At 44.3% G+C, this 24,638-nt stretch overlaps 1 protein-coding gene across 1 annotated transcript in view; it reads right to left on the bottom strand.

Annotated features, from left to right (window-relative positions):
* The window catches only part of LOC116357031 (MICOS complex subunit mic25a-like), a 50,009-nt gene extending 25,852 nt beyond the window's left edge, over positions 1-24,157 (bottom strand). The window contains exon 1 of the mRNA XM_031804352.1: positions 23,981-24,157. Coding sequence (XP_031660212.1) covers positions 23,981-24,157 — 177 coding nt within the window. The remainder of the gene's footprint in view (positions 1-23,980) is intronic.
* Positions 24,158-24,638: the final 481 nt, after the last annotated feature.

The raw sequence follows: 24,638 nt of genomic DNA, 5'->3' as shown, positions 1-24,638 counted from the left end.
CCCAACATTCTAATGCATCTACGTATGTACAGCGACCAACTGAGCCTACACACCTCGCCGATTCGTTCAACAACCATCCATAGACGGTCAGGTTGGCTGTAGTTGGACAGATGTGGAGAAACCTTAAAAGTGATGGCATAAAAAACAAACATTTTATGATACAAACCATGAATAATTCAAATGTTTGGATGCTAATAAAAATACGACTATAATCAGTATCACCTCCTTATTTGGCCACCATCCCAGATCATTGCCTTAGGTAACAGCCAGTTCATTTAACAACTGCATATTAGCTGATGCAATTCTTGTTTAACTGCCTTGTTCGAGGGTACAGAGGAACTTTAATAGGTTTTAAAACCCTATCCTTATTGGCCATCATGGTGTAGTTCGTAGATGTTCTGCTGGCAGTCAGTCAGGCAGACTGGGGAGGGATCAGTGAGCCTGGTCACAGACACACGGTCTCTTCATTATGCTATGCTATAGAGACTTTCACAGAGACCATCATCACCCACACAGTCCTCAGTAACAGTTCTAATTACTGCTGAGGAGACTCTGGTGTAGCCACAACATTAGCCCATAGAATATAGGCACTGGCCCATAGCACAGTGCCTCAATTCCCCAGAACCAAATCTTGCATGCCCTGGCCAGCTATAGTCTGTCATGAGAGACTACATGTCACTGTATCGTGGGGGTAACCGTTGGATTCTCAACCAATGATGTGGCTACTGCCCATAAAAGAAGACACTCTCTCAGCCCAGGTGGAGTCTCATTTCCCTAATTACTCCTGACAGGCAGCACCTCAGTTTGATGAGGTAATGACCGTGCCTCAGAATGCCATCCTTAAGCCCAGGCTAAATGGGCTTCCCTTAATTATTTCTGATATTCGTCTTTCCGACTGAGAGAGCGAACCGGTGGTATTTGAGGTGAGCAGAGCAGGAGAGTGATGGGAGCATCGCTGAAGCCCAGCCCTGAATCCCCATCAATTCACCAGGTGCCAGTGGGGTCAGTCTCTCTCATATTTCACACAATCTGAACCCTACACAATTCATCTCAAGGCGAGAGAGCCGACAGTGGAAACAGAGGAGCCCCACTCGTATGCATTCACACCAATTCAACTATCACAGGACAAATTATCGCCCATTTGACCCCATCCTCTCATCTTCTCCAATCATGGGAAGGGAGGAGGAAAGGAGGAGGAGCCTGAGTCAGCCCAGGCCCACTGCTTTGCCTCATCTCCCGTTGTCTGAACTCTCTCTGAAGGCCCCATTAAGAGCTGCTGCTTCTTAAATGTTAATGTATTTTATGAGGCTGTGAGGAGGTTCTCATAACAAGCAAGGAACTACAGCAGGGACTGTTATTGTGTGAGCACCGGTCCAGGAGATTGTGATGCTTGCAATTAAATGCAGATTTACCAAAGAGCAGTGACCCACTGTGGTTCTCTGTAATCATTGTTCTGTAGCTACATTGTGCATGCCTAAAATTATTAACCCATTTATGTGAGTGAAAATACATGTGTGTCTGTGCATTTGTGTGTGGGTGCATGAGAGAGTGTGTGTGTATGTGTCTGTTAGTGTCTACACTACAATGAGGGCTGACAAGGTGAGACGTGGAAGTGGGATTACAGACACATTGACCCAGATACTACAGTACTATTGGATCTCCTTCTTAGCCATTACTGACTGATCTCCATTCAGGCCAGTTCATACCACCAGGGAGCAGATAGAATGCCTCAAAACAAAACTAGAGTGCATCCTTCCCATATATCCAGTGGGGCTTCGAGGCGTCTTTGAATTTCCCAAATATTTAACATACATAAACTGCCATCTTGGACTGGGTATATCTAAAAAGGTGAATGTAAAGACCTGGATTCATTGAAACGTTGATGAAATGTCGTAGGATGGGACTATTACTATATTGTGTCTGTTATTAAAAACAGAAAGTCTAAGCTCCATCATATGTGCAGGGGGGTAGTGTGGGTTCACAGTGAAAGTAGGGTCAAGAAGGAATGGCCTAGTGGCATTTAAACCCACCGTTACTTTCACTCTGAACCCCTTCTTCCTTCCTGAATCCATTTGCAGTGATGCATTGCCGTGGCAATGCTACCTTCGTTAACTGGATTTGCCTGCGCTAATCTAACAGCTGGCAGCTGGCTCGTCTCACACTCCTCTTCCTGGCTGGCAACTGCCGTCAGCCACCCTCATCTGCCACCCTCCCCCTGCCCACCCCCAGTGCCGCTTCCTGCTGTGCTAATCCAATGGATATCTTAATCTGTGCAGGGTGGCTCTGCCTGGGCGTCGCCGCAGGCTAAGTGCTGTTCTACACACCTACACTAGGGGCACTTATCAGCCCAGCACAAACGATCCCACCGCCGACACCAACAGCCATGCTTTGATGCGCTGTAAAAGGACCAGGTTTTCAGCGCACGCTCCTGTTTTTAGCGGCCATTTAAAAAAAAGAAGGGTGAAGTGAATTCTGCAGTGAGATATTTAGACGAGATGTATTAACCTCAGCCAATCTCTGTCTTTGAGATGGATCCTCTCCTGCAGGCAATAATGAGTCTAGGAGATCGCTTTCAGTGTCCTGTCTCTTCTTCTATAAATATCAGGGGGTATCAGGAGGACGTATTACCCCTCCAGGGCCTCTGGTTCAGAGAACACCTTCCATTTAACTGCTAGTAGATCCATGTGAGGCGGCTTCCCATTATGGTGTTGCTGAGTGACAGCACAATGAACTAACAACATGTCTCTCTCGCTTGCTCTCTCTGTATGACATGTTGCTTCTACAACATAGCTCCTGTCATGACAGGCCTGTTTGGGTCAGGTTCCCGTGGACCATAATCCTACAGAGATATCTCTCACACCCAACAGAGGGGGAGAGATTGAGAGGTATGGAGGTGTTTTTTTTAATGACACCTCCCGTCCATTGTAACTCTTAAGGCAGCAAAATCCCCTTTGTCCTCTCAGTATGGAGGGATGGAATGTATGTTGGGCCTATGGAGTATCTACCTCTGAACAGTAACATGCAATAAAAGGACTTTGGGACAATATGTTTCGTCAGCCAAAATGGTAGTAGTGACGATAGATGGAATATGAAAATGAATGTTGTTTTTGTTATCCTATTAAAAGTTAAATGACGACGTTATAAAGAAAACATAACTTGAAGAGATTTCACACTATGTACTTGAGGTTTGCATACTGTACGTTGTGTGGAAAATGTCCAGATCAAAGAGAATGTTTTTGTAAAGATGAAATATGAAGTTAATTGGATCTGAATAAAATCCAGACCTTGCCTCGTAACTAGTTATGCCCAGAGAACGCCCATTTCTGACCCAAGGGTATAAAACATGTGAGGTAAAAATGAACATATCAGACTAAGTGACCACGAGCTTCAGCCAAGGTTCGAATTAGTTGTAAACCCAAAATTCAACACGAGGTTGAAGAAGACAAAGGAACCTTTTTACAATCTATGCTATGGATGAGTAGCTGTGTCTAAGAGGGTGAATTCAAACAGGACCACCCAGTTACCGCTCTCCAAGGAATCGTGTGGCTACACTGCTTTCATTCCCACGCTGGAACCATCTACACGGCTGATTAGCCGTCCTTTGAAGACCCCCTTTCAGAGCAAGGGTGAGAAAACAGCCCACTAAGAGAAAGGACACTGACATCGTGAGGACAAACAGAGCTACACCCGGTAACTGAAGACGTGCTGTCATCAGAGAAGTCGGAACCCGGGCCACGAAGAGACACCCATCGGAGACCTTCAACACGTGATTACATCATTATATTCTGACCCATAAGAGCGGCAGTTCGGGGCAACGTTAGGGTTAAAATAAGCAAGTTGACAAATGTACCCAAGTGTGCTTTTCTCTCGTGCTCTCTTTCTCTTTCTCTCTCTTTTGAAATCCCCATTTTGTTTAAAATGTTTCATATTGTGTTGGCCCGCTAGGAACCTGTTTCATTGTACTAAGTTATATTCAATAGCCTAGACTGTGTGTTTGTGCATGTGTACCTTATATTATCAGTTTAGCTTGTTAGTAAATAAATAATCAACTCAGTTGGTGTGGTACGGCCTTATTTACTGAGACTCGGGTTTGTGCAGATTCACAAATTATGCGACGTTCAGAAGGAGTCTGTAGAGAAAATTAATGAATTAGCGACTGTTGTAAAATCGATATTCTGATATTCCTTGAGTTCATTTGGAAAATAGAAACTCAATAAAAAAAAACTTTCCCATGGTGCCCCAGGTTACCGAGTTAATAATTACCTGATTCGTTTAATCACGTAATTATAAACAGTTAATCATCATTCGATGAGCAGCAGTCGTCACATTAATCAATACAACGTTACGACACAACTCTCTGAGCAAACTGATATTTTGTATCGGGAGATGAGCTTGACCTTCTGTGCCCAACATTACAAGGCTAAAAGGTACAAAGAAAGGGAAAATAAAACGCCTCATCCTTACTTGAAGTTTACTTCTTACATTTCCATTAGAAACCAGCAACACAGCAAAATGTGCTTTTAGTGTGGAGAAAAAAAGCACCCTGTACAGCATTCTGATTAGAATGCTTCTCCTGTCGTCTCTGTTCTAACCGCTGGCCCTGTGGTTTAAGAGGCGAAGAGGTATTGCACCCCCTGGAGCCCCTGATATGTGCCTACATCCGTCTGGCATGCTGAGAAATTAATAATCCTTGCTCCAAAAAAGAAAATTAAAATGCATTCGTCTCCCCCTTTGAAGTAAATTAATTTGTGATTGGTTAGCCTCTGCAGGCCTTGAGGCTAAAGGGGGCTGACTGTGTGGCGGCCGGCTGCTCCACTCTCTGTCCATCCAGGTAAAAGCAGCTTCAGCTGGTTAGATGGGGGAGTCATGCAGATATTTCCAGAACAAGGCCCCTGCCGACAGCGTGTCAACGCGGCTGTCAGGATTTCAGGAGGATTATTATCTCGTACCCACGCTCAAGTGCTTCAAAGTGCTTTGCAACTAGTGACAAGGAGGAGAGAGAGAGAGAGAGGGTACTGGGTGGAGGGCTGGGGGGGGAAGCCTTGACAAGCAGAAGAGTGAAGCAAGGAGCGGTTCAGGATAGGAGAGGGATGGAGACGAGCAGGGGAGCCAGCAGAAGGCTTTAGCTGGATTAGAGAGAGCCTGTGCTAATTCAAACAGCAGCAGAACATTGCTGTTCACAACAAGTAGTTTTCACAGCTCTCCGACTTCCAGCATTCGGGAGAATTCACAGACACGAGACGATTATGTGTGGCGTCTTCACAAACATTATCGCACTCACCGAAAGCCTCTCTCCCAATTTCAAACCTTCAGAGTTGCAGCCAGGGGAGAACGACTGCCCCCTCTCATTGAAGACACGAAATTTCAAGGCCAACAGCAGTACAGCAGGCATTGTTAGCAGAAAACAGGATCCCCATTATAGTGAATGGGAAAAATGGCAATCTTTGTGTAAATGAACCAAATTTTATTAAGACAATCAATGCTAATGGCAGCCTGCAGTACCCTTGAGATATTCAGTGAGAGAGGGCCGCACTGAGCTAGCCTGCAATGTCACTTCCTGGAGTAGCTCAAACTGGGCATGTTGTCTCCATGAGACAACATCATTTTATATTTTTTACACTTTGTTTTACATATACATTTTACACAAATTTTGCATACATGGTACTTTCATACACAGTAGTTACATAAAGGTAATGTTTTTTTAATTATAAAACATAACATTTTTGGATATATAGTATCCAAAATGTATAGGGTTTTCAGTAATAACTATTTCTGATCATGAGCCTCAGCCCAACCCACCTATCTCTGTAGACCATCCTCTTTTGATTTCCACGTGTCATATATTTTTCAACTGTGATGTCTTTCATTCATTTTGAACCTTTCTAATTGCATTGATTGTAAGTTAAAGATTTATATTTTTCCTAGGAGTATTATTATATTGTTGATTGATTTGGCTTTCCAAATAACCAAAACACTGCTAAACACCTGTGACCAGAAACAAGCTACATGGGGACAATGCCAGATGTAATGATCTAATGAGACGCCGTCTTAACCGACTTCATTTGGCTTCAATGAGTCTTTACATTTGGCTCTATTGAGTCTTTACATTTGGCTCTATTGAGTCTTTACATTTGGCTCTATTGAGTCTTTACATTTGGCTCTATTGAGTCTTTACATTTGGCTCTATTGAGTCTTTACATTTGGCTCTATTGAGTCTTTACATTTGGCTCTATTGAGTCTTTACATTTGGCTCTATTGAGTCTTTACATTTGGCTCTAATGAGTCTTTACATTTGGCTCTATTGAGTCTTTACATATGGCATAGGGTGTCACGTGATAGATGGCTTTCTCCATTCATATGTACAGTCATTGGTTGCAGCCTACCTACATGTTATAGACAGCTCTAATGAATGGCTTCCATTAGCTGTAAAGGGAACTCAGGGTATAAAGTCTAGAATCCCTGTTCTTCTCTGATCCAGTCTGTCGGGCAGGGCCCACCCACCTAACCCAAACAGAGTGACAGCAGTTTGAACAGACACACCAACTCCACAGTATTATCTGCCTCCCTGGTCCGGCTCATAACACAACCCAAACCCAGCAGCAAATAGTGCACACACCATTTCACCGCCAGTCTCTGATCCCTTTGGTAAATGCCACATTCTTATAATGAGGTAAATATAAACATAAACCACTGCAGTTTTCTGTCCCCACTTGCTTCAAGAAGTCCACCATTGTTCCTGTACCCAAGAAAGCAAAGGAAACTGAACTAAATGACTATTCGCCCCGGAGCACTCATTTCTGTCATCATGACGTGCTTTGAGAGGTTAATTAAGGATCATATCATCTCTACCCTACCTGACACCCTAGACCCACTTCAATTTGCTTACCGCCCCAATAGATCCACAGACGATGCAATCGCCATCACATTGCACACTGCTCTATCCCATCTGGACAAGAGGAATACCTATGTAAGAATGCTGTTCATTGACTATAGCTCAGCAGTCAGCACCATAGTACCCTCCAAGCTCATCACTAAGCTCGGGGCCCTGGGTCTGAACCCCGCCCTGTGCATCTGGGTCCTGGACTTCCTGACGGGCCACGCAGTCATGGGTGAACAGAGCGTACAGGAGGGGGCTGAGCATGCACCCTTGTGGTTACTTCAGACAAAAAATGTTCTACTGGTAATATTTCTCTCTCAAACCCTTTGTTTTCACATGGCCATGCATGAAGCTTGCATCGTCTGATTGGACATGCTATCTAGTTTAAATAAATGAATCCTAAGTGAACAAACACAAAAAGCCTATGAATACATTTCACAATAACAATCTTGCAGGGTGTAAAACATTTCTGAAATAAGTCCTTGGTTCTTGAGACTGCCACACGGTAACAGCAGTCAGCGTTTCCCAGTCTTTCTGCAAGCCACCATGCAGTGCATAAAAATGTAGGCTAATCCACACAAGACAAACTGTTAGATTAGATGTTATTGTCCTCCAAGGAGGAAATTCATTTCCACATGCTTGTACATTGAAATACAGACCACCAAAATACCCATACACCCATTCATAATATTTACAATACCAAAAGAAAATGTCCCTACACCCAGCAGATAAAACAGTCAGCCCAGTTAACAATTCTAAGGAGAGAGAACGTTTTTGTAATGTTACCCGTAATGTTCCCTTCATGTTTGAGTGTCCAGTTTTCTGTTAGTTAGGGGAACATTCTATACTGCAAAATATATATAAATGAACATGTAAAGTGTTGGTCTCATGTTTCATGAGCTTAAATAAAAGATCCAGAAATGTTCATTGTGCACAAACTTGTTTACATCCCTTTTAGTGTTTCTCCTTCACCAAAATAATCCATCCACTTGACAAGTGTGGCATATCAAGAAGCTGTATTGAAGCTTCTATGTGGTAAATGGTATGTGTGTATGTAGATTCTGTATAGGCTCGTCTCCCTTATTAATATTCTCTTTGTGCCAGACTGGGTTCAAGTGACTTCTGTTTATTTTGTTCATTTACTTCTGTATTTATTCATCTCTATATGATATGTATGTATGTATGTGTATATATGCAGTGTGTATGTATATATGTATGTATGTATTTCTGTATGTGTATACAGTGCCTTGCGAAAGTATTCGGCCCCCTTGAACTTTGCGACCTTTTGCCACATTTCAGGCTTCAAACATAAAGATATAAAACTGTATTTTTTTGTGAAGAATCAACAACAAGTGGGACACAATCATTAAGTGGAACGACATTTATTGGATATTTCAAACTTTTTTAACAAATCAAAAACTGAAAAATTGGGGGTGCAAAATTAATTCAGCCCCTTTACTTTCAGTGCAGCAAACTCTCTCCAGAAGTTCAGTGAGGATCTCTGAATGATCCAATGTTGACCTAAATGACTAATGATGATAAATACAATCCACCTGTGTGTAATCAAGTCTCCGTATGAATGCACCTGCACTGTGATAGTCTCAGAGGTCCGTTAAAAGCGCAGAGAGCATCATGAAGAACAAGGAACACACCAGGCAGGTCCGAGATACTGTTGTGAAGAAGTTTAAAGCCGGATTTGGATACAAAAAGATTTCCCAAGCTTTAAACATCCCAAGGAGCACTGTGCAAGCGATAATATTGAAATGGAAGGAGTATCAGACCACTGCAAATCTACCAAGACCTGGCCGCCCCTCCAAACTTTCAGCTCATACAAGGAGAAGACTGATCAGAGATGCAGCCAAGAGGCCCATGATCACTCTGGATGAACTGCAGAGATCTACAGCTGAGGTGGGAGACTCTGTCCATAGGACAACAATCAGTCGTATATTGCACAAATCTGGCCTTTATGGAAGAGTGGCAAGAAGAAAGCCATTTCTTAAAGATATCCAGAAAAAGGGTTGTTTAAAGTTTGCCACAAGCCACCTGGGAGACACACCAAACATGTGGAAGAAGGTGCTCTGGTCAGATGAAACCAAAATTGAACTTTTTGGCAACAATGCAAAACGTTACAAAGTATTAACTTAAGGGGGCTGAATAATTTTGCACGCCCAATTTTTCAGTTTTTGATTTGTTAAAAAAAATTGAAATATCCAATAAATGTCGTTCCACTTCATGATTGTGTCCCACTTGTTGTTGATTCTTTACAAAAAAAATACAGTTTTATATCTTTATGTTTGAAGCCTGAAATGTGGCAAAAGGTTGCAAAGTTCAAGGGCGCCGAATACTTTCGCAAGGCACTGTATGTATGTATGTATGTATGTGTGTATGTGTGTGTGTGTATGTATGTATGTATGTATGTATGTATGTATGTATGTATGTATGTATGTATGTATGTATGTATGTATGTACAGTTGTTGGAAGTTGGAGTCATTAAAGGTTGGAGTCATTAACTTGTTTTTCAATGACTCCACAAATCATTTGTTAATTCTTATGGCTGAAGGGACAGTATTGAGGAACTTGGATGAAAAGTGCCCAGAGTAAACAGCCTGCTCCTCAGTTCCAGTTGCTAATATATGCATATTATTATTAGTATTGGATAGAAAACACTCGGAAGTTTTTAAAACTGTTTGAATGATGTCTGTGAGTATAACAGAACTCATATGGCAGGCAAAAACCTGAGAAGAAATCCAAACAGGAAGTGGGAAATCTGAGGTTGGTCGATTTTCAAACCAGCCCCTATTGAATACACAGTGGGATATTGGTTATGTTGCACTTCCTAAGGCTTCCACTAGATGTCAACCGTCTTTAGAAACTTGAATGAGGCTTCTACTGTGATGTGGGGCCGGATGAGAGCTCTTTGAGTCAGTGGTCTGGCAGAGAGCCAGGTCCTGGTCATGCGCATTTCACATGATAGCGACCTGCGTTCCATGGCTTTTCTACAGACAATGGAATTCTCCGGTTGGAACGTTATTGAAGATTTATGATAAAACATCCTAAAGATTGATTCTATACTTAGTTTGACAAGTTTCTTCGACCTGTAATATAACTTTTTGAAGTTTTCGTCAGTCGTTCAGGTGGACATGCACGAGCGTTTGGATTTGTGTACTAAACGCCCTAACAAAAGTAGCTACATGGACATAAATGATGGACATTATCGAACAAATCAAACATTTATTGTGGAACTATGATTCCTGGGAGTGCATTCTGATGAAGATCATCAAAGGTAAGGGATTATTTATAATGTTATTTCTGATTTCTGTTGACTCAAACATGGCGGATAAAAAAGAAACTTCTGAGCGCTGTTCTCAGGTTATTTCATGGTTTGTTTTTTTGAAATCTGAAACAGCGGTTGCATTAAGGAGAGGTATATCTATATTTCCATGTCTAACAATTGTATTTTCATCGACATTTATAATTAGTATTTCTGTAAAAATGATGTAGCTCTCTGCAATATCACCGGATGTTTTTGTAACTAGTAAACCTAACGCGCCAATGTATACTGAGATTCTTTAAATATAAATATGAAATTTATCAAACAAAACCTACATGTATTGTGTAACATGAAGTCCTATGAGTGTCATCTGATGAAAATCATCAAAGGTTAGTGATTCATTTGATCTCTTTGTGCTTTTTGTGACTCCTCTCTTTGGCTGGAAAAATGGCTGTGTTTTTCTGTGAGTTGGTGGTGACCTAACATAATCGTTAGTGGTGCTTTCGCTGTAAAGCCTATTTGAAATCGGACACTGTGGTGGGATTAACAACAAGATTACCTTTAAAACGGTATAAGATACATGTATGTTTGAGGAATTTTAATTATGAGATTTCTGTTGTTTTGAATTTGGTGCCCTGCACTTTCACTGGCTGTTGTCATATCGATCCCGTTAACAGGATTGCAGCCCTAAGAAGTTTTTAACAAGCTATATTTTGGTACGTCGGTTAGGACATCTACTTTGTTCATGACACAAGTCCTTTTTTGTTGTTTACAGACAGATTATTTCACTTACAATTCACTGTATCACATTTCCAGTGGGTCAGAAGTTTACATACACTAAGATGACTGTGCCTTTATTAAACAGCTTGGAAAATTCCAGAAAATGATGTCATGGCTTTAGAAGCTTCTGATAGGCTAGTTTGAGTTTGACATAGTTTGAGTTAATTGGGAGGTGTACCTGTGGATGTATTTCAAGGACTACCTTCAAACTCAGTGCCTCTTTGCTTGACATCATGGGAAAATCAAAAGAAATCAGCCAAGACCTCAGAAAAAAACGGTAGACCTCCACAAGTCTGGTTCATACTTGGGAGCAATTTCCAAACGCCTGAAGGTACCACGTTCATCTGTACAAACAGTACGCAAGTATAAACACCATGGGACCACGCAGCCGTCATACCGCTCAGGAAGGACACGTGAATGTACTTTGATGCGAAAAGTGCAAATCAATCCCAGAACAACATTAAAGGACCTTGTGAAGATGCTGGTGGAAACGGGTACATAAGTGTCTACTCTATATCCACAGTAAAACAAGTCCTATTTTGACATAACCTGAAAGGCCGCTCAGCAAGGAAGAAGCCACTGCTCCAAAGCCACCATAAAAACGCCAGACTACAGTTTGCAACTGCACATGGGGACAAAGACCGTACTTTTTGGAGAAACGTTCTCTGGTCTGATGAAACAGAAATAGAAGTGTTTGGCAATAATGACCATTGTTATGTTTGGAGGAAAAAGGGGGAGGCTTGCAAGCCGAAGAACACCATCCCAACTGTGAAGGATGGGGGCGCAGCATCATGTTGTGGGGGTGCTTTGCTGCAGGAGGGGCTGGTGCACTTCACAAAATAGATGGCATCATGAGGGGGAAAATTATGTGGATATATTCCAAATGGACAATGACCCCAAGCATACTTCCAAAGTTGTGGCAAAATGGCTTATTAAGGAAAGCAAAGTCAAGGTTTTGGAGTGGCCATCACAAAGCCCTGACCTCTGTCCTTGTAACTTCAAAAACGAATATGAAATATCACTTTTAGTAAAGGGACACAGTCTTGGAAATTCATGTTTGCGTGCGCTATTAAGACAGGACGCACCTGCTAAAATTGGTTTCCTATTGAACATACTTCTTCCCGTAAGAAATGCTATAGTTTGATTACATTTTAGGGTATCTCAGGAGTAAATAGAAACTTATTTTCATAGCCCCATTATCAGCAACCATCTCTCCTGTGTTCCAATGGCACGTTGTGTTAGCTAATCAAAGTTTATCATTTTAAAAGGCTAATGGATCATTAGAAAAACCTTTTGCAATTATGTTACCACAGCTGAAAACTGTTGTTTTGATTAAAGAAGCAATAAAACTGGCCTTCTTTAGACTAGTTGAGTATCTGGAGCATCTGCATTTGTGGGTTCGATTACAGGCTCAAAATGGCCAGAATCAAATCAAATCAAATTTTATTTGTCACATACACATGGTTAGCAGATGTTAATGCGAGTGTAGCGAAATGCTTGTGCTTCTAGTTCCGACAATGCAGTAATAACCAACAAGTAATCTAACTAACAATTCCAAAACTACTGTCTTATACACAGTGTAAGAATATGTACATAAGGATATATGAATCAGTGATGGTACAGAGCAGCATAGGCAAGATACAGTAGATGGTATCGAGTACAGTATATACATATGAGATGAGTATGTAAACAAAGTGGCATATTTAAAGTGGCTAGTGATACATGTATTACATAAGGATGCAGTCGATGATATAGAGTACAGTATATACGTATGCATATGAGATTAATAATGTAGGGTAAGTAACATTATATAAGGTTTCCCATCAATTCCCATTATTAAAGTGGCTGGAGTTGAGTCAGTGTCAGTGTCAGTGTCAGTGTATTGGCAGCAGCCACTCAATGTTAGTGGTGGCTGTTTAACAGTCTGATAGCCTTGAGATAGAAGCTGTTTTTCAGTCTCTCGGTCCCAGCTTTGATGCACCTGTACTGACCTCGCCTTCTGGATGATAGCGGGGTGAACAGGCAGTGTCTCGGGTGGTTGATGTCCTTGATGATCTTTATGGCCTTCCTGTAACATCGGGTGGTGTAGGTGTCCTGGAGGGCAGGTAGTTTGCCCCCGGTGATGCGTTGTGCAGACCTCACTACCCTCTGGAGAGCCTTACGGTTGAGGGCGGAGCAGTTGCCGTACCAGGCGGTGATACAGCCCGCCAGGATGCTCTCGATTGTGCATCTGTAGAAGTTTGTGAGTGCTTTTGGTGACAAGCCGAATTTCTTCAGCCTCCTGAGGTTGAAGAGGCGCTGCTGCGCCTTCTTCACGATGCTGTCTGTGTGAGTGGACCAATTCAGTTTGTCTGTGATGTGTATGCCGAGGAACTTAAAACTTGCTACCCTCTCCACTACTGTTCCATCGATGTGGATAGGGGGGTGTTCCCTCTGCTGTTTCCTGAAGTCCACAATCATCTCCTTAGTTTTGTTGACGTTGAGTGTGAGGTTATTTTCCTGACACCACACTCCGAGGGCCCTCACCTCCTCCCTGTAGGCCGTCTCGTCGTTGTTGGTAATCAAGCCTACCACTGTTGTGTCGTCCGCAAACTTGATGATTGAGTTGGAGGCGTGCGTGGCCACGCAGTCGTGGGTGAACAGGGAGTACAGGAGAGGGCTCAGAACGCACCCTTGTGGGGCCCCAGTGTTGAGGATCAGCGGGGAGGAGATGTTGTTGCCTACCCTCACCGCCTGGGGGCGGCCCGTCAGGAAGTCCAGTACCCAGTTGCACAGGGTGGGGTCGAGACCCAGGGTCTCGAGCTTGATGACGAGCTTGGAGGGTACTATGGTGTTGAATGCCGAGCTGTAGTCGATGAACAGCATTCTCACATAGGTATTCCTCTTGTCCAGGTGGGTTAGGGCAGTGTGCAGTGTGGTTGAGATTGCATCGTCTGTGGACCTATTTGGGCGGTAAGCAAATTGGAGTGGGTCTAGGGTGTCAGGTAGGGTGGAGGTGATATGGTCCTTGACTAGTCTCTCAAAGCACTTCATGATGACGGAAGTGAGTGCTACGGGGCGGTAGTCGTTTAGCTCAGTTACCTTAGCTTTCTTGGGAACAGGAACAATGGTGGCCCTCTTGAAGCATGTGGGAACAGCAGACTGGTATAGGGATTGATTGAATATGTCCGTAAACACACCGGCCAGATGGTCTGCGCATGCTCTGAGGGCGCGGCTGGGGATGCCGTCTGGGCCTGCAGCCTTGCGAGGGTTTACACGTTTAAATGTCTTACTCACCTCGGCTGCAGTGAAGGAGAGAACGCATGTTTTCGTTGCAGGCCGTGTCAGTGGCACTGTATTGTCCTCAAAGCGGGCAAAAAAGTTATTCAGGATGCCTGGGAGCAAGACATCCTGGTCCGTGACTGGGCTGGATTTCTTCCTGTAGTCCGTGATTGACTGTAGACCCTGCCACATGCCTCTTGTGTCTGATCCAATTGAGATTCTACTTTGTCTCTGTACTGAAGCTTAGCTTGTTTGATAGCCTTGCGGAGGGAATAGCTGCACTGTTTGTATTCGGTCATGTTACCAGACACCTTGCCCTGATTAAAAGCAGTGGTTCGCGCTTTCAGTTTCACGCGAATGCTGCCATCAATCCACGGTTTCTGGTTAGGGAATGTTTTAATCGTTGCTATGGGAACGACATCTTCAACGCACGTTCTAATGAACTCGCACACCGAATCAGCGTATTCCTCAATATTGTTATCTGACGCAATACGAAACATATCCCAGTCCACGTGATGGAAGCAGTCTTGGAGTGTGGAGTCAGCTTGGTCGGACCAGCGTTAGACAGACCTCAGCGTGGGAGCCTCTTGTTTTAGTTTCTGTCTGTAGGCAGGGATCAACAAAATGGAGTCGTGGTCAGCTTTTCCGAAAGGGGGGCGGGGCAGGGCCTTATATGCGTCGCGGAAGTTAGAGTAACAATGATCCAAGGTCTTTCCACCCCTGGTTGCGCAATCGATATGCTGATAAAATTTAGGGAGTCTTGTTTTCAGATTAGCCTTGTTAAAATCCCCAGCTACAATGAATGCAGCCTCCGGATAAATGGTTTCCAGTTTGCAAAGAGTTAAATAAAGTTCGTTCAGAGCCATCGATGTGTCTGCTTGGGGGGGGGGATATATACGGCTGTGATTATAATCGAAGAGAATTCTCTTGGTAGATATGCGGTCTACATTTGATTGTGAGGAATTCTAAATCAGGTGAACAGAAGGATTTGAGTTCCTGTATGTTTCTTTCATCACACCATGTCTTGTTGGCCATAAGGCATACGCCCCCGCCCCTCTTCTTACCAGAAAGATGTTTGTTTCTGTCGGCGCGATGCGTGGAGAAACCCGTTGGCTGCACCGCCTCGGAAAGTGTCTCTCCAGTGAGCCATGTTTCCGTGAAGCAAAGAACGTTACAGTCTCTGATGTCCCTCTGGAATGCTACCCTTGCTCGGATTTCATCAACCTTGTTGTCAAGAGACTGGACATTGGCAAGAAGAATGCTAGGGAGTGGTGCACGGTGTGCCTATCTCCGGAGTCTGACCAGAAGACCGCCTCGTTTCCATCTTTTTCGGAGTCGTTTTTTTGGGTCGCTGCATGGGATCCACTCCGTTGTTCTGTTTGAGAGGCAGAACACAGGATCCGCGTCGCGAAAAACATATTCTTGGTCGTACTGATGGTGAGTTGACGCTGATCTTATATTCAGTAGTTCTTCTCGACTGTATGTAATGAAACCTAAGATGACCTGGGGTACTAATGTAAGAAATAACACGTAAAAAAAACAAAAAACTGCATAGTTTCCTAGGAACGCGAAGCGAGGCGGCCATCTCTGTCGGCGCCGGAAGTAACTTGGCTACTTTTTTGCCCATCAAAGGCCTTGCTTCTGAAACTCGTCAGTCTATTATTGTTCTGAGAATAGAAGGCTATTCCATGCGAGAAATTGCCAAGAAACTGAAGATCTTGTATAACACTGTGTACTACTCCCTTCAGAACAGCACAAACTGGCGCTAACCAGAATAGAAAGAGGATTGGAAGGCCTGGGTGCAAGAGGACAAGTACATTAGAGTGTCTAGTTTGAGAAACAGATGCCTCACAAGTCCTCAACTGGCAGCTTCATTAAATAGTACCCGCAAAACACCAGTCTCAATGTCAACAGTGAAGAGGCGACTCCAGGATGCTGGCCTTGATGTTATTTTAATGGGCAAAAAAATTCGCTTTACTATCAAAAACAATGAATTTTCAAAGTGACCCCAAACTTTTGAAAGATACTGTATATTATTTTGACTGTTCTAGGGACTGTTCTTGGGACGTAATTATTGTTTGGATAATCTTATTTACTATTATGTATTGCAAGAATTTTTTTTCACTCTTTTTTTCACTCTTAACGCCGGAAAAATAATTCTAATTTAATTACCATAGTGAATTATTGTAATGTTTGTTTATGTGTCAATTAATCCCATAAGGGATGGGTTGCCAATTGGCGATTTGACACAAATAACATTTCATTAATTCATTCAGCTGATTAAACAGCATGATCATTACACAGTTGGACCTTGTGCTGGGAACAATAAAAGGCCACTCTAAAATGTGCAGTTCTGTCACACAACACAATGCCACAGATGTCTCAAGTTTTGAGGGAGCGTGAAATTGGCATGCTGCCTCAAGAATGTCCACCAGAGGTGTTGCCAGTGAATTTAATGTTAATTTTAGGGAATTTGGCATTACGTCCAACCAGCCTCGCAGCCACAGACCACACCAGCCCAGGACCTCCACATCCGGCTTCGACACTTGCAGGATCGTCTGAGACCAGCCACCCGGACAACTGATGAAACTGAGGAGTATTTATGTCTGTAATAAAGCCCTTTTGACTACCCAGTCATGTGAAATACATAGATTAGGGCCTATTTTATTTATTGATTTATTTACTGATTTCGTTACATGAACTGTAACTCAGTAAAATTGTTGAAATTGTTGCATGTTTAGCAAAAACCTCATGAGAACCCTTTTAGCATGTTTTGATGTTAAAGTTAGCAGAACATTCATTTAATGTATGAACTTATCTAGATCGTGATTACAGTGTTCTCAGAATATACAACATTAATGTTCTAGATGTACTTTCTGGGACGTTGCAAGAACATTCATGTCTCCAGTAATGAGGGTTATGAGAATATTCCATCAGGCCTTATAACGGTTGCCAAGCCCATCAAGGCCCTGATTGGTGAACCACTGATCCATTCACAGCTCCTTTTGTCTGTTGGCAAGATTAGGGATACTCACACAAACACACAGACACAGAGTGCTTTTAATAACATATTTGACACACCATGACATATGATTACATTGTGGCCACTCCCGAGCGGCGCAGTGGTCTAAGACACTGCATCTCAGTGCAAGAAGCGACACTACAGTTCGAATCCAGGCTGTTTCACATCCGTCCGTGATTGGGAGTCCCATAGGGCAACGCACAATTGGCCCAGCGTCGTCCGGGTTTGGCCAGGGTAGGCAGTCATTGTAAATAAGATTTTTTTTAACTGACTTGCCTAGTTAAATAAAGGTTAAATATATGTATATTTTTATATCATTTATACAGTAATTATTATTATCCTCACCTGGGAAATTAACTTGGTTCATGGCGTTCAGATCTTCCTGCTACACCACCATGTCTGTGTCAGTTATCAGTTAATTTGACAATTCTTTAACCATTGATTTAATTGACTTATGAAAACATGTAATGGCTTTCTGTATAGTGGTCTAATGTTGGTGGGGCATATTAACCTGTTTTAATGATACTCCTGAATCACTAGATTTTCTTGAGTGTACTTTTAACAGAGCTGAGATTTACTTTAAAGTGCATTCACCTTATTGCTTTCACCTATCAAGTTGTTTCAGATCTAGGGGTGAGCGGTTAGGGATTGTTCTGGACAGGGCCTAACTATACTGGCCCAAGAAGCAAATGCACTGGAGATATCTCTTATTGGGTTTGAGGCCAAAAAGAAGCAGGAAGAGGCACTGTGTGCTTTTCTCCTTCGGAGGTCCTTTGAGGATGCCAGGGGGGACACCTTCCGGAAGGCCGACAGGTGGAGTTCCGCCGGCTAAGTGGGCTGCCCCAGGACCAGTCCCAGCACCAGGTTGGACTGGCCTAGTTCCCAGGCACGACGCCAGTGTGCCCGGCACAAGCACCGCCAACCAGGTGCGAGATGGTCCTGCCATGGTGCGGGGAAGGATACAGCCCCAACGTACCTAGCTCGGGGATGGGGGGTGGCATGGGATCGGGTCCTTCCTTGCCAGCCGGCCTAAACACCCATGTTTACAACAGTACCCACAACCCAGAGTGGACCGGGCTTCAGGCAAACGTTTGCCCCTAAACACATTGGTTCACTGTTTTTGGATTTCAAGAGTGTTGTGTATTCCACGTGAGTTCAGTAAAACATGTCCCTCCTCCTCATTTAGACACAAGGTTGCCAATAGTGGTGGAGATTTTTTTTTAATGAAAAAAAAACATATTTCTCCCAGTCCACGAGGGGTGCACATGCGCAGTGTTGATCTGATTAATGCGAATAGTAATGTCGGGGTACAGGCTACAATTTGTTGTATACCCTCCATGTTTTTGCGGGGTCTTCACATCGACTGTTCCCCTGGCCTCAACCCCAGTATTAAGGGAGGAAATATTCTCTCTGCTCCAGAAACAGGCAACACGAGTGGTTCCTCTGGCTTCTATGATAGTATTCATTCCCCTGGGACTAGTATTGATGCGGCCATTCCAGCGCTGGGTGCTAGCAACGTGCCTGGATGCATCTCGCCAGCTAAGACGGTCGATTCAGGTGTCCCTGATATGCCTTCGAGCACTTCCCCAGTGGAGGGATCCCTGGCTGCTGTCACAAGGGGTTGTCATGGGCCAGGTGTTGTCCCGCAAGGTGGTAATGACAGACATGTCCCCCGAAGGGTGGGGTGCACTGTGCAAGGGTTACTCAATTTGGGGAGTATGGACTGTGCCAATTTGTGGAGTATTGAACTTCTGACGGTGTACTTAGCTCTCAGGCGCCTTCTCCCACGTTTGTCGGGCCAGCATGTGCTGTTCAGATCCGACAACATGACGAAGGTGGCATACATCAACAGACAGGAGGGAACTCGGTCCCTCCCCCTCCTCACCTTAGCTCACTCCCTGTTGCTGTGAGTGAGTGCGCATTTGCTCTCACTTCAGCAGTGCACGTTTCTGGGCACCTGGGTGGTTGCCCAGATATGGCAGCGGTTCGGCAGGGCCGGCGTAGGTCTTTACGCGTTGCGAGAAAATGCGTAGTGTCATCTATTTTTCTTGATTAGGGAACCGAGTTCTCCATTGGGAACGGATGCTCTGGCGCACCAGTAGCCTTGGAGCCTCCTTTACGCATTTCCGCCAGTGGTTGGGATTCAGCCCACGTTGGAGAGGGTGCGCCGGGAGGGCTTATCATGCATTCTTGTAGCTCCCCTTGGTCCATGCAGCCTCGGTTTGCAGAGATTGTTCACTTCCTAGGCGGGAACTTGTGGCAACTCCCGTTGCGCAGAGACCTGTTGTCCCAGGCACATGGACAGGTTTGGTACGAGGCCAGAGATTTGGTTCCTATGGGCCTGGCCCCTGAGAGGGCTAATGTGATGGCTAGGGTTTCACCTCCAAATGTTATTGCTACCGTTCAGTCTGCAAGGGCGCCCTCCACGAGAGGGCTTTATGCCTATAAATAGCAAGCTTTTGAGCCAAGATAAAGGAATTGTTCCTTTTCCGTGCTCTGTGAGGGAAATCCTCATGTTCCTACAAGAGCTTGTTGAGCAGGGATACGCATTCTCCACGTTAAAAGTGTACATATCTTAGAGTGTCATGTTGGAATTGAAGGTGCCTCACCGGGGGCTCACCTATTGCGCCCTCATGGAACTTGGCGCTGGTTTTGGAGGCATTGTGTGCGGGCCCGTTTGAGCCTCTGGAGTCGATACTCTCCTACAAAACCTCCCTGCTCATGGCTTTGGCTAAACATGTTGGGGAACTCCACGCATTATCCGTAAACCCTTCCTGTACTCAGTTCGCCCTGGGCAACTTTAAGATGACGTGGTGTCCAAATGAGGCCTTCGCCCCGAAAGTCAAGGTTCCTACAGGTTTTTAAGCTTTTGAGACATTTCTCTTTTCACTTCCTCCCTTTGCTTCTGAAGAGCAACAGAGGTTACATGCCCTGTGTCAGGTGCGAGATTTATGCACGTATATTGAACAGACCAGGGAAGTCGATCCTGTAGATCCTTCAACCGAAATCGATAGTATGTTCCTTCAGTGAACAGTAGTTGCAGTCATAACGTTACGTTTACAGGAAGGGGCTCAGAACACACCCCTGGGGGTGCCAGAATTGGTGTTGACCAGTGGGGATGTTTTGCCTTCCAATCTTATGGCCTGGGGTCTGTGGTTGAGGAAACTGTGGATCCATTTAATGAGACGTGAATAGCCGTGAAGGTTGGTGGGTTTTCCATCATTCTATGCCTTTGTATGGTGTTAAATGCTGAGCTGAAGAACACAAAAAGGATCCTGGCTTAGTTCCCAGGGGCCTCCAGATGTTCAAGGAGTATGTGCAGCAGACAGGCCACAACATCATCTGCACCCCTGTTTGTTTAATAAGCAAATTGATGGTGACAACACAGTGCTTCATCAATGAAGCAATATAATAAGACGTGCAGAAAAAATGACTGCAAGTCTTCTAAAAGGTACATACAGGTTGGTGAGGGCCATTTGCCACCCAATGCCAATAGATCCTTCCCTTCATTTCAAAAGGACCCTATTCCAAATCAACCAGTCCATTTGACAATGATAGCAGAATGCATGAGGAAACCATTTATTTTTCCTGTGTGTGATTGATAAGGAGGGAGAGAGAGAACAGACATTTTCTTCTCCCTCTCAGAAAAATGTTATCGCAAATCTTGGAGAATGGCCCTGACTCCATTAGCCAATAGCTCAAACACTGCAAGGTAAGCCCATTCCATTTAATGTATCCCCTTCACGTGTTGGAACGCCGATGTAGTGAATCAAGGCGCAGTACTGTAGGCCTGCTGAACAAAGACACGTCACTTAATGACCTCCCGTATGAAGCAGATGGACTTCCTCTAGCCACCTCAGGGAGATAATATGCTTAATTAGCTTTGTCGTTCACTGCCATCTGAGCACTTCACTACCTCGTACTAGAGCTCCTCAGAGTCACTATTAAAAAGGCTATTTAATCTGGGAAAACAGTCAGGCCCGGACCAGTCAATCTGTGGCCAAGAGTGACAAGGTATATGTCATCATAAAGGTAGTAAGAGTGGTGTATCCTACTCAGCCAACATTGCTTCCACTTACATGAAATCCTTTCAGTGTCCATTTCTCTAACTGTTTTGCTGTGGCCCTAAGGGAGGCATGCGTTGCCCTTTCAAGTTGAATCTCTCCCTGCCAGCAGCACAAGACAAACAGCATGATAACTCCCAAGGAGCCTTCCTACTGGCCTTACAGGACAGGACTGCCTCTTGCTCTACTCTGCTTGGCCTGGGATATTAAAAATCCTCTCCATCGGTGCCTGGCCAGGCCGCTGCTTAGCGCTGCGCATCACAACTTTTATGTATTGGAAATGTCAGGGACACGCTGGGAAAATGATGGGAAATGAAAGATCCGTAAAACCCAGAAAAACAGCTTTTTCCCCTCTAAGGGCAATGTGTTTCTGGTCCCTACCATAATAAAGTGAAAGTAGGGGACTACTCTCCTGCATGTGTGATGTGAGAAAGCTCATCACAACAGATGGGCAAAATTTCACCCACCACATTCAGTGAAGAGACTCAAAGAGAATGTTCACGCTTTAACGCCTGTCTTCCCCATTAGTCCGTAACGTTCTGTGTTTTTAAGAGCTTGGTTGTCCTATGGTTATTTTGCAGACAACCTCCCCACAACTTTCTAAGAATGATGCAGGATAGTTGCTTGGATTTGGAACATTCTCAACACATTTAAGGAACTTGACAAAAAACATCATTTTCTTGGCATTTTATTACCTTAACAGACGTTTCCTAAAAGTTCAAACATGGTTACATTTAAATAACATTTTTTGTAATGTTCTAGGAATGTTTTCGAGCTGGTTTGACATTGGGAATGTTCTCAAATAGTTCAGAGAACATGAACCCTTTTACACTTGTATCCGTATCCGGGTCATAAATGGCAGATTTGGACACTGATGAGCAACTAAATTGAAACGCAGTGGCTGTACAGTAACATGCTATAAATGACCTCAGGGTCTCCGCTTCACAGCATTGTATGGGTTTTGACTGACAGACTTTCTGAACTTGAGCACAGCACATAAAAATTCACAGCGGAACACCCATCTGAATTCCATCCTATGCACGCCAAAATTACAATCTGCTTCTCTGAATTGCCTTGTGGAGATCGTATTTATAACTTAGGTAGTCATGTTGACAGTAGAACAAGCCTTCACATGATGCCCACCTGACCCAGATTGTGGTTTATAATGGACCGTTTTTGGATTATGTGAACAACAGCAATTGTGTGAGGCGGGAATACAGGTCTGTGTTCCTAACAAAACAACCTCAAGTGTGCTTGCTCTAGTTCCTCAACAGCACAGCTAGGAGAGCTCAAAAATAACCTCATATACTAAACAAAAATATTAAAGCAACATGTAAAGTGTTGGTCCCATGTTTCATGAGCTGAAATAAAATATCCCAGAAATGTTCCATACACACAAACGTATTTCCCTGTTAGTGCAGATAAGATAATGCATCCACCTGACAGGTGTGGCATATCAAGAAGCTGATTAAACAGAATGATCATTATACAGGTGCACCTTTTGCTGTCGACACTCTAAAATGTGCAGTTTTGTCACATGCCGCCACAAATGTCTCAAGTGAACGTGCAATTGGCATGCTGACGGCAGGAATGTCCACCAGAGAATTGAATATTAGAGAATTTGGCAGTACATCTAACCGGACTCGCAACCGCAGACCACGCGAGCCCAGGACCTCTACATCTGGCTTCTTCACCTGTGGGATCGTTGGAGACCAGCCACCTGGACAGCTGAGGAAACTGGGTTTGCACAACCAAAGAAATTCTGCATAAATCATCTCAGCATCCTCACTAGGATCTCAACCTGAGTGCAGTTTGGCATTGTAACTGACTTCAGAGGTCAAATGCTCACCATCAATGGAGAAGTGTGCTCTTTTTATTTTACCTTTATTTAACTAGGCAAGTCAGTAAAGACCAAATTCTTATTTTCAATAACAGCCTAGGAACAGTGGGTTAACTGCCTTGTTCAGGGAAGAACAACATTTGTACATTGTCAGCTAAGGGATTTGAACTTGTAACCTTTCGGTTACCAGGATTCATCCATGAAGAGGGCAGCAGGGTAGCCTAGTGGTTAGAGCGTTGGGCTAGTAACCGGAAGGTTACAAGTGGTAACCAAGTGGTGTTGTGTTTGAAAGCACTTTGCTGATGTCAACATTGTGAACAGAGTGCCCCATGGTGACGGTGGGGTTATGGTATGTGCAGGCAATAGCTACAGCTAATGAATACAATTGCTTTTTATCGATGACAATTTGAATGCACAGAGACACCATAATGAGATCTTGAGGCTCATTGTCGTGCCATTCATCTGCCGCCATCAACTCATTTGGGCTCTCGAGTAGCGCAGCGGTCTAAGGCACTGCATCTCAGTGCTAGATGCATCACTACAGACCCTGGTTCAATTCCTGGCTGTATCAGAAATGGCTGTGATTTGGAGTCCCATAGGGTGGTGCGCAATTTTCCCAGCCGCGACCCCGATGGCGCACGTCCAGAAGCTGCCGGACTGTATAAGCAGGACGGTCATCGATGAGCTGCTACAGGGGACTGGAGCAGACAGGTTTAATCAGGGATATATGAAAGGTAGAGTAGATCCTGAGAGAGGCTGTGCGTTTCAGTTGCACAGCAGAGGGGTTAATGACACAATCAATGAATCGGGGGGAAAGTTTCTTAGAAGCCACATTCAATGGCAGGTACTTCGAAGAGAGCCATACCTTTTGGCCTGGGGTGTAGACTGGAGCTGAGGCACAGAGATGCTTGGCTTGGGACTGGGTCATTGCGGAGGCCACGAAGAAGGGCAGCCTGGGCCTTCCTTCAGGTACGATCTCAATGACGTATATGGTCATGGACAGAGGGGGTTGGTAACCCAGAGCACACTCCAAAGGTGACATAATTGACGAGGGTGATGTGGGCATTTTCAAAACAGGGTAGCTGAGCACTCCAGATGGAAGGGTTAGCAGAAGTCACGCAGCGTAGGGCAGAGGACAAAGCAGACCGGTAGTGGGTTTAGTGGAGGTTTTGTTCCGGGCACAGAACGAGCAGGCTGAGACAAACTCCCAGACATCTCTCTCCATAGTGGGCCATCAAAAGCGCTGACACAGGAAGGCGAGGGTCCAGTTCATACCAGGGTGACAGGTGAGGTGTGTAGAATGGGCCCACTGAACATCATAGCGAACAGAATCTGGAACAATCAGAGAATTTCTAGGACCGTTACCCGGGTCAGGCTGGTTCTCCTGAGCCTGTCGGATACGGGACTCGATCTCCCAGGAGACAGCGGCAACGATGCAGGTGGATGGCACAATGGAATCTGGCTCGGAACCAGTGTTGTCGGCAGTGAACTAGCAGGAGACTGCGGCAGGCTTGGTATTCCTA

This window comes from Oncorhynchus kisutch, linkage group LG24 (assembly GCF_002021735.2).
Source record: "Oncorhynchus kisutch isolate 150728-3 linkage group LG24, Okis_V2, whole genome shotgun sequence".
Lineage (NCBI taxonomy): Eukaryota > Metazoa > Chordata > Actinopteri > Salmoniformes > Salmonidae > Oncorhynchus > Oncorhynchus kisutch.
This window is presented reverse-complemented; position numbering and strand designations above follow the sequence as displayed.